The sequence below is a fragment of the Triticum aestivum genome, chromosome 3B, assembly GCF_018294505.1.
Source record: "Triticum aestivum cultivar Chinese Spring chromosome 3B, IWGSC CS RefSeq v2.1, whole genome shotgun sequence".
Lineage (NCBI taxonomy): Eukaryota > Viridiplantae > Streptophyta > Magnoliopsida > Poales > Poaceae > Triticum > Triticum aestivum.
The window spans coordinates 283,073,317-283,084,312 of NC_057801.1; the positions used below are offsets into that span (position 1 = coordinate 283,073,317).

At 49.5% G+C, this 10,996-nt stretch overlaps 1 protein-coding gene across 1 annotated transcript in view; it reads left to right on the forward strand.

The window, feature by feature from the left end:
* Window positions 1-7,389: 7,389 nt before the first annotated feature.
* The window catches only part of LOC123069725 (F-box protein At2g32560), a 4,896-nt gene continuing 1,289 nt past the window's right edge, over window positions 7,390-10,996 (forward strand). The window contains exons 1-4 of the mRNA XM_044492662.1: window positions 7,390-8,905; window positions 9,253-9,332; window positions 9,489-9,667; window positions 9,830-9,904. Coding sequence (XP_044348597.1) covers window positions 8,216-8,905; window positions 9,253-9,332; window positions 9,489-9,667; window positions 9,830-9,904 — 1,024 coding nt within the window. The 5' untranslated portion in view covers window positions 7,390-8,215. The remainder of the gene's footprint in view (window positions 8,906-9,252; window positions 9,333-9,488; window positions 9,668-9,829; window positions 9,905-10,996) is intronic.

The following is a 10,996-nucleotide window of genomic DNA, read 5'->3' on the forward strand; positions in this document are numbered from 1 at the left end:
AGCGGGCCGGCGGCGGCGGGGACACGCGGGGCGCCACGTGGCGAGGCTGGATTCGTCGGGGCGGCGGGCGGACATGTCCGGTGCCAGGCAGACATGTCCGACGCCAGGCGGACATGTCCGGCGCCGGGTGGACGCGTCCAGCGCGCGGAGGAAGAAGGGGCTAGGGTTTCGGGGGATTCGTCCGCGAATTTGGACGGGGAGTGCATATTTATAGATAGAGGGAGCTAGGAGAGTCCAAATGAGGCACGGTTTTCGCCCACACGATCGTGATCGAACGACCGAGAGCATGGAGGGGAGTTAGATGGGTTTTGGGCCACTTTGGAAGGGTGTTGGGCTGCAAAGAGAAAGGGGGTTTCGGGCTACGCGGTTAACCGTTGGAGTATCAAACGACCTCCAAATGGCACGAAACTTGACAGGCGGTCTACCGGTGCTATACCAAGGCCGCTTGGCAAACCTCGGGCCATTCCGAGAAAGTTTAACACCCGCACATGAAACAAGGTCTGAGAGGGGCGACGGGGCACGCGCGAGAGGTCTGGACTACGAACGGACAACGGAGAGAACCGGGAGGACCCGAACGGATGCAAGTTTTGAAAAACATGCAGATGAAATGCAAATGATGACATGGCAAAATGCAACACGCAAGCAAATGACATGGCAATGACGGCGAATAACTGGCAGACACCTGGCGCATCGAATCCGGGGCGTTACAACACTCCTCCATTGACAAGAGATCTCGTCCCAAGATCTTAGGACCGAGACGCCATGTATTCTTCGGTACGAAGAGAGCGCTCTGTATTTCCGCTGACCGTGATGACGCCACGTGGTCCAGGCATTTTGATTTTTAGATAAGCATAATGTGGGACTTCATTAAAATGGGCGAAGGCCGTTCTTCCGAGTAGTGCATGATAGCCGCTTCGGAACGGAGCAATGTCGAAGATTAGTTCTTTGCTTCGAAAGTTGTCGGGGGAGCCGAATACAACATCCAATGTTAGAGAGCTCGTGTAGCGGGATTCCATCCCCGGTATAACTCATTTAAAGGTAGTGCTGCTTGGCTTGATTCTTGACGGGTCTATCCCCATCTTGCGGACAGTGTCCTGATATATCAGATACTGACTACTGCCGCCGTCCATGAGGACTCGAGTGAGGTGGTATCTGTCGATTATTGGGTCGAGCACTAGGACAGCCGAACCCCCGTGACGGATACTAGTAGGATGATCCCTGCGATCAAAGGTGATCGGGCAGGCTGACCACGGGTTGAATTTGGGGGCGATGGGCTCAATGGCATAGACATCTCGGAGTGTGAGTTTGCTCTCCTTCTTTGGGATGTGAGTGACATAGATCATGTTCATTGTTTTGATCTCCGATGGAAATTTCTTCTGTCCCCCCATGTTTGTCTGGCGAGGTTCGTCCTCGTCTTTGCTCTGAGGTTCCTTCCCTTTGTTTTCGGCATTGAGTTTGTTGGCCTGCTTGAAGACCCAACATTCTCTGTTGGTATGATTGGCTGGTTTATGAGGAGTGTCGTGGATCTGGCAGGGCCTGTCTAGAATTTTATCCAGGTTGGATGGACTGTCTTTGCTGCCTTCAAATGACTTCTTCCATTGCTCGGGTCTGGAGCCCCGGAATCCGGCGTTTACCGATGTATTGTCTGGGCTTTCTTCATTATTCGGACATTTGTTTTTGTTGCGTCGTGGTTTTCCATTGCCATCCCTGACTTCGGATGTGCCGGGGTCACTGGTGCTGCTACGGGCTAACCAGTTGTCCTTATCCGCGTAAAAGCGGGTCATTAATGTAGTTAAGACTGCCATTGTTCTTGGCTTTTCCTGGCCAAGGTGCCTGGCTAGCCATTCGTCCCGGACACTGTGTTTGAAGGCCTCTAGGGCTTCGGCATCCGGACAGTCGACGATTTGGTTCTTCTTAGTAAGAAACCGGTTCCAAAGCTCCGGGTTGTTGGATTATGTGACTTAGATCGTCTGCATCCGGGGGCCGGACACAGGTCCCTTGGAAATTGGCCCGAAAAGCGTCCTCAAGGTCTTCCCAGCTTCCGATGGAATTTTCAGGGAGGCTTTTTAGCCAGTGCCGAGCTGGTCCTTTTAGCTTGAGGGGTAAATATTTGATGGCGTGGAGATCATCTCCACGAGCCATGTGGATGTGAAGAATAAAGTCTTCAATCCAAACCGCAGGGTCCGTCGTTCCATCATATGCCTCGATGTTTACGGGTTTGAACCCTTCTGGAAAATCGTGTTCCAGCACCTCATCGGTGAAGCACAGGGGGTGTGTGGCACCCCTGTATCTGGCTGTGTCGTGGATTGGGTCCGACGGTTGTAGTGTTCGTTATTGGTTCCGAGCCGGTAAATGACCGGTATATTTGGGTTGATAATCATGATCTTGTGTAGGAGCACGTTCCCTGGATCCATAGATGGACCTGGTTTTGCCAGCCTTTTTGTCCAGGTCCTCACGTAGATCGTGTTTTTGGTCCTGGGCCGCAACCTTCCTTACTTTAAGGAGAGGAGGTGCGGGCTTGTGTACGACATTGCTAGCCGCTCTGTCTCGACCACGAGGTGGTCGGTCCGGCCTGTCGGCCGTATTGTTTTTCGGCGGTATAGGCGCAATAGCCTCGTCGTCGAATTCGGGCATCAACTTACGTTTAGGATAGCTCTTTGTTTGGCGATTACCGCCGTCCTCAGCGTCTAGCACTTCGTTCCATTTGTCGTTGAGCGTATCCTGTGCGGCTTTAAGCCGCTACTTCTGCTTCTTCAGGCTCCTTGCAGTGGCGATAAGCCTTTGGTGGAAGCGTTCTTGTTCTAATGGTTCTCCTGGGATGACGAACTCGTCGTCGCCCAGGCTGATCTCCTCTTCAGAGTCAGGTTGGTAATTGCTATCTTCAGTGTCGCTGTGGTCGGACAACATCTCTAGACTGTGATCGCCGTCCTCTCGCATGCCCTGCTCCAACGCTGGGTCTGCGGGGTTCTCGGCTTGGTTCAGATTGTCATCATCGTCTGTGACAATGTTGTTGTTTTTCCTTTTGTCAGATCGAGGTCGGTGCTTGGGACGCTGGCGCTTAGGAGGTTCATCGACAGGTATGTTGTCATCACCGTCGGCCTCGTTCTCCTTTGCTGTGTCCACCATGTATATATCGTATGACGATGTAGCTTTCCACTACCCTAAAGGTGGTGGTTTTTGTGCCTGCTCCTCTCCGGCATCGTCGTCCATACCGTCGATGTCCTCGGAGCCGTAATCGAGCGTGTCGGTTAAGTCCTCGACAGTGGCAATGAAGTGGGTGGTGGGTGGGAAACGAAATTCTTCGTCGTCCGCTTCCCATTCGGGCCGGACATAGTTCGGCAGAGAGTTCCCTGACAAGGAGAGGGATTTCAGTGAGTTTAACACATCGCCTAAGGGCGAGTGCTGTAAGATGTCCGCAGAGTTGAACTCCAAGACCGGCGCCCAATCAGGTTTGGTGGACGCGGATGCGCGCGGTCCGGAACCTATGGCCGGAGACGAGTCCGAGGTTCTGGTGACAGAAGCCCAGCTCGATGTTGGGTCTGTGTGCGGCTCGAGCGCCGCTGAGTCTACGGCCTCTGTGGCGGGGTTAAGCTTCCCATCTTCGGACGATGCAGTACGCTCCGGCTCTAGGGCCAGGGCGGCCATAGGCGCTATCTCCTGCGCGCGACCAGATGACAGATCTAGGTCATGTTCATCGTGGTGGTCGGGGACAGCCGTTATGGGCTCGAACCCATCGAAGATCAAGTCTCCACGGATATCGGACACAAAATTCAGGCTTCCAAATCTGACCTGACGGCCAGGGGCATAGCTATCAATCTGCTCTAGATGGCCAAGCGAGTTGGCCCGCGGTGCGAAGCCGCCAAATACGAAGATCTGTCTGGGGAGGAAGATCCCCCCCTGGACTGCGTTGTTGTAGATGATTGATGGAGCCATCAAGCCTTTTGATGACGACGCAGCGGAACTCTCAATGAAAACACCAATGTCGGTGTCAAAAACGGCGGATCTCGGGTAGGGGGTCCCGAACTATGCGTCTAAGGCTAATGGTAACAGGAGGCGAGGGACACAATGTTTACCCAGGTTCGGGCCCTCTCTATGGAGGTAATACCCTATTTCCTGCTTGATTGATCTTGATGAATATGAGTATTACAAGAGTTGATCTACCACGAGATCGTAATGGCTAAACCCTAGAAGTCTAGCCTATGAGGTTATGATTGTTGTGTCTAAACCCTAGAAGTCTAAACCCTCTGATTTATATAGACATCGGGGGGGGCTAGGGTTTGTACAAAGTCGGTTCCAGAGAAAGGAATCTACATATCCGAATCGCCAAGCTTGCCTTCGACACAAAGGAGAGTCCCATCCGGACACGGGACAAAGTCTTCTATCTTGTATCTTCGCAGTCCAACAGTCCGGACCAAGTATACAGTCTTGCTGTCCAAGGACCCCTTAGTCCAGGACTCCCTCAGAGGCCTAAGGCGTACTGGAGGAGGATTTCGAACTTTTGGACCGGGCATGCATAGCAGCTAGTTAAGGCTCAAGAACACCAAATATATACTAAAAGTAGGACTAGGGTTTTACACTTGTCAGCGGCCCGAACCTGGGTAAAAATCCCTCATGCTGATCATCGGACCTGCTCTTTGTGCATTCCTCCTCCCCGCCAACCGTAGAAGGGATCCACGTGATCCCATAGGTGTCGTTTCCCCGACAGTTGGTTTCGTGCAATGAGGAGCATCATCGAAACCAACATGATCAACTCTATTTTGTCCCACCACCCGCTTTCTGGAGAAACCCCCGGGGGGAGGGTGCTATATTTGGTTTCCTCACATGCTGGTGGGTGATCGGCTAGGCTACTTCATAAAGTAATTGATGTTGTCTTCTGTTTGTGCTTAGATGAGTATACTTTGTTTTTTGCAAACAGGGATACATGATTCACCTCATTGCCATTGTGATATTTATGTGTACTACTAGATAAAACACTCTTTTTTAGAAGAGTGTTGTGTACAGTGAGACAGAAATGTCATGACGATGACATTTCCTAATTTCTGCCGCACTATACAAAAGGATTGAATCTTCACGTCATTAGCTGGTACAATCGCGCCAGCTATTGATCCAAAATTGCTCTTTGGTGGTTGTGAAGCTTGGGTTGCATTACCAGCAGTAATTCTGCTAGAACACTAGCAATACATGCTTTTGCTACAACTCCAAAATCTACATTACTGATTGGTTAATATACAATGGGTGATCAGTGACAGGTCTCTTGCTCGAGCCCTTTTGTTAAGTAGTACTGACTGGCCATCGGGTTAGTGATGAGCCTTATCGCATATGAGTCTGTTGGACCGTATGTGACGAAAGTATCATCACGAACCCCAAGGCACTGACGGGCCACTCGGATGTCAGTGATGACACTATTTGGGCGGTTAGTGTTGTTCGGATCTGTAGTAGTGTATTCAGCAACAACTTCTTCGAGCTCGACAAAGAATGAAGAGCCAGGCAGATAAAAAGCATGGTGAGCATTCGTTCCAAGTGGGGGGAGATGTTTATTTAAAGTTACGACCATTTTTTCAAACTTATATTGCACGACGCTCAAACCAGAAGTTGAGTTGCAAATTCTTTTGTCCTTGATAAATCATTTAAAAATGGGCATTGTTGCCTACAAATTGCAGTTACCACAAGGCAGTCTTATTTGTCCCATGGTCCATGTCTCTCTCTCGAGAAAAGCTCTTCCTGCTCAAGCTACTCTTGAGGTGGATCTTCCCCGTTGCTTGTATATCAATGGAGGCAGATCTTTTGCCTCTTCGCATTTTGGATACGAAGAAAATTCAAACTGATGCATCTTCTACTTCTCTTGTGCAAGTGCAATGATCTTCATTGCTTGCTTCTTGGCATAGCATGGAGAACAAGGAGCACTTTATTGCAAGATTATCCCAATGTGCTTGCTTGGGGTCAAGCAGGTTTCAAAGGAGGATGAAGTGTCATGTATATGGATGAGCGCACATCATCCAGTACTAAAAGCGGATCGACAAGAATAAGTCGAGCCCAAGTGAAGCCACGTGCGGTGCGCGTGCGTGAACTGGCTAAGTCTCCCAACCACTTGGCTATGTAATGGGAAAAGAGGCTACAATAGAGATGAGAAGAAAAGTACTAAGTTTTAAACTCCATTTCCCTCTTTTTGGCTGCTACCTTGTATCTTCAATCCTTCTTCTTTTCGAGTTGAACTGATCTAAACTATATTCGCTGTGTTGCCAGTGGTAGATCGTAACAGCCCTTAAGAGAGATGAGAGAAGGAGGAGGACTCAAGGGAGAGGGCATTAAACATGCATTTCCATCGAGCTCTGTTGCGCTCCGCTTCTCGCCTCGTCCCCAGAGTTGTTCTTTTCCTTTCCCCACGAGGGCACGACGGGGTAAACGGTGCGGGCCAAATACATAGCAAAACCGAGGGATTTGGCTCCATATTGGAGAGTAGGGTGTGCAATGTCGGGCTTTAATTCCATGCCCGGATGTTGTAGCCAACCAAACAACGTTATTCAGGCTACCTGAATGCGGAAGTCCAATTCAAGCTCCTAATATCAACATCCAAACGGTGTGTCAGAGCCTCGGTCGGAAATAATGGTAGGCCCCCAATCTGGTCGAGAATAAATTTCATCACTGCATTTATGTTGTGCAAAGTAACAGGTGAATCCTGGTGGTATCTGGCCTTTATCCGACAGAACCAAGGATCCTCGGTTGCGAGTGGGATCGAAGAATGGAGTACACGATGTTATGGCACAAAATGGTTACTATCATTTCTTAGGCCTCCTACAATGCAAGGTGTTTAGGAAAGTTACTTAGAGAAATAAACCAATTTTTTTAAGCATTGGTGCTTATTTGTAGACGGTAGACGCTTCATTAGTCGCCACACACGTAGAGATAAGCACTGATGCTTAACAAAAAATCGGTTTATTTTATTAAGTACCTTCCTAAATATTTTGCTTTTTTACAATGCCTTAAAATACAATCAAGTTCTGTATTAGCATAGTACTGGCACAACATGTGTTGTACGACAAGACACAAGGTCATTTTCGATCCTTTCACTAGATCTCAAATAAGTAGGCAAAAGCTGTGGAACAGGTCGCCGTCCTTGCCTCCCCAAGTTGCCACAACTCAACGTCCAAATCGCGAAAAATGTAAGGTCGAGATCCCTGACAAACCTGAAGCGCAGATGAAGAAACAAATGTGCGCACACAGAATTCCTATCAACAAAAATCCTCTCCTAAACTTGGCCATGAATTCTCCATCCCCCCCCTCTCTCTATTGGCCCCCGTGGAACACAAGAAACCTCTTATGATTGGCTCTAACAAACGCATGGCTCCCAATCAATTATTGGTGTCCCTCCCGGAGGGCGCCACGAAACAAGAGGCTTGGAGGCAAACAAGGAGAGATGACAACCGCCCGCGCGCGCGCACGCCAGAAACGAGTTCCACCCATAAATAGATACTCGTCTCCTTCCTCCGCCTGCGATCCTCCTCCCTGCCCCATTTCTCTCCTTCCTCCACCCACCCGGCTTTCGTTTCTTGGAAGCGAGAGGAGGGACGGGGAGGGAGAGGGGGCGGAGGGCGCCGGTGAGCTTTGCCAGGGAAGCTGCTTGCGTGGGGCTTTGCACGGCCGGGCCCCGCCCACGCTTCCCTCTTGCTCACTCACTCCCACCAACGCTCGCCTCTCACCTACTCTCTCTCTCTCTCTCTTATCTCCTTCCAAGATCCCTTTTTCCCTTTCGTCTTTGCTAGGACCATTCCTTGATCTTTCCTTGGCTCCAAATACTCCCGTTCCAGCTGCGGAGATCCCACCTCGGTTCCCTCCCGTCCGAGTAATTAGCTCGAATTTGACTTGTTTCTTGCTCTTCTTTCTTTTGTGGCTGCTCAGTTCCTGCGTGTCTCCGCTTCAATCCGAGAAACCCCCGCTCGGCAACAAGTGTCACCCCTACTTCTCCGGGCTTCGATTCGATCGAATCCCGCCCAATATTTTTCTAACCCTTTCTGAAGTGGGTTCCATCGCCTAGCTTTCTCCGATCGGCCGGAGAAAGCAGCTGAGCTAGTGGTTGATGCGGCTGTGGTCGTAGAGGCGGCAGCATCTCATCTCTCTTTCTTCCACTGGGTCTGGGTCTGGGTGGCTTGCGTTGTTTATTTGCGAGGAGCACTGTGCAGCCGCAGTGCTCCACGCCTCGCTTCTTTGCTTCTCATCAATGCTTGCCCTGGTCGCCACCTTCGTCTTCTCCTGCCTCCTCTTCTTGTCCAAGCCATGCGCCCGTGACATGAGACTCTTCCTCGCCTCCATCTCCCAACAACTCGCGCTCTCGCTGCTCGGATTCTTGGCCGGCTACAGGCTGCTCGGCGGCGTCGCCTCCACGGCCGCGGACGCCATGCCCCTCATGCCGTCCTTCAAGAGGAAGCGCCCGGCCGCCAAGCTGGAGACTACGGATACGACCGGCGAGCCGTCGGTCCTCGACCTCCCGGAGCTGGCCATCGACTGCATTCTCGCCAAGCTGCCGCCGGCGGAGCTGCGGAACATGGCCGCCGTCAGCCAGTCCATGCGGGAAAGGTGCAGGAGCGACCACCTCTGGGAGCGCCACATGTCCGACAAGTGGGGTTCTGTCCTGGGTACCGCCGCGAGGGACGAGTGGAGGTCGTATCTGTCCTCGTCGACCGCGGCCGGTGGCGGCGCGTCGGGGTGCGGGTCTGCTGGCAGCGGCAAGCACCGGAGGTGGCTTGCCGCGCTGTCCTGCGTCTGCCCTGTGGTGTCCTGGATGCGGCCCAGGGCCGACGGCGGCGCCGGCACGTCCGCGGGCCCTGTGCTGGATGATTCCATCATGTCGTGGTATCTCCACCTGGAGAGCGGCAAGCTCTGGTTCCCCGCACAGGTCTACAACCGAGAGGTACAATAATCTTCATGCTTGAGCAGAGCAGTTGCTATGATTTCATTTCACTTATTGTAAGCATGCAATTAAGTATGCTTTGTTAATTGTCAGTTGGTCATCCAGTGCCAATTATTAGACTGTTAGGGATGAATTATTAGAAGCAAGCTGTAGAGTAATCATTTAAGCTTACACCTTAATTTGGTTGGGTGGATTTGCTTCTCTGGTTTCCAGTTGAGTTGAATATGGCAAGATTGCAGATAGCTGTTCATGTTCCTCTGGGCTCCTGTCTTCTTTTAGTTTTCAACTAACGATATTTCTGTTTCGTTTGACAAAGAAATCCTGAGACTCTCATGTTTGTTTTGCAGCATGGGCATGTTGGGTTCATGATGTCATGCTATGATGCAGAGCTCAGCTATGATTTCCGCACTGACACGTTCCACGCAAGGTACCAAGTTCTGTCTGATTTTGGCTATAAACTGTGAACATGCTATATGGTTTCTAGGCACACAGCTAGTGGAGATGATTCATACTTCTCTTTTTTTTTTGCATCTCAAGTTCTCTATCTGAGATAACTCAAAATAGAAAGCATTTGACGTGTCAGGTATCCACCACACGGGCGACGAACTGTAGTCTTGGAAGATGGCGTGCAATGGGACAGGGTCAGGGCACCTCCCGTCGGAACTCTTGCACATGACCTGCATGCCTCTGACTGCTTACATGAACTACGGCCTGGCGCTAACATTGAGATTCAGTGGAGAAGGAACAAGGAGTTCCCATATGGTATGTTCCCAGGGGCCCAACAATGCAGTGTTTGCTTTGGACAGTGTTGGAAGAATCATTAAACATTGCCATATGGATATGCTAATCTTATCTAATAGTGATGAGGAGTATTATACTGCTGGACAGTGTGTTCATTCATGTGTTGCTATATATGTTTGGCAGGCTGGTGGTATGGAGTTGTTGGCCACTTGGAATCATGTGATGGAAATGAGCACTTTTGTCGGTGTTATCTTAGTGGTGAGAATAGCTTTAATCTCTAGGACTAATTTATTTGACTTGACTAATAATTGCAAAGTTAGTTGCATATACATAGGCTTTTCAGAGTCATGACCCCATGAACATTCCAGCAAAGTTCAAAGAACATTATAATACAACATCATGGCCTCAAACTCATTTTGGTTATCCGCTTATTAAATGGAAAGTGTTAGTCCGAAAATGATGACTTCGTCATATGTTTGACCTTAATTTACTTTCAAATGAGTTGTATATTATGTTTATTCCCATTAACTAAACTGGTTCATCGTCTCCCCGCTCATACATTATGCTGGGATACTGATAACCTAGTTAACATATTTTGAACATAGCTGACATTAGAAGGGGAGCCTTGGCGCAGTGGTAAAGCTGCTGCCTTGTGACCATGAGGTCACGGGTTCAAGTCCTGGAAACAGCCTCTTACAGAAATGTAGGGAAAGGCTGCGTACTATAGACCCAAAGTGGTCGGACCCTTCCCCGGACCCTGCGCAAGCGGGAGCTACATGCACCGGGCTGCCCTGAACATAGCTGACATTAACATTTTTGTGAGTGCTTGTTCCATAAGAATCCATCCTTTTAGGTTATGCTTGCTTTATTACCTATATTGAAGATGATTTTATTATACGCGATGTGCACTTATTCTCTAAACTTCCCAACCCTGAACTTGCCACTCGGTTTAAGATTCAACTCCAAACTTCAAAACCAGTCGAACCCCCTCCCGGCTTTAACTCACTGGAGTGGTTTTGACTGCTGACTGGGACAGTGCCATTTCAGCAAGTACAAGGAATGCAAAATCTGAAATTTTCACAGATCATCGAGCATACCATGTGGACTAATATGGGCAATTTTCACCATATTTGGTTGAACAGATTGAGAGATTCATCAAAATTTCAATTTCTGCAATTTTGGTCAATAATTTGAGCGATTTTTTCCAGAAAATTGAGAAGAAATGACACAACATTAAGCATAGCATGTATACTAATCTGGGAAATTTTCAATAAATTTTGCCAAACAGATTGAGAGTTTCATCAAAAATTCAATTCCTGCAATTTTTGGTCACAATTTTGATCCTGTTTT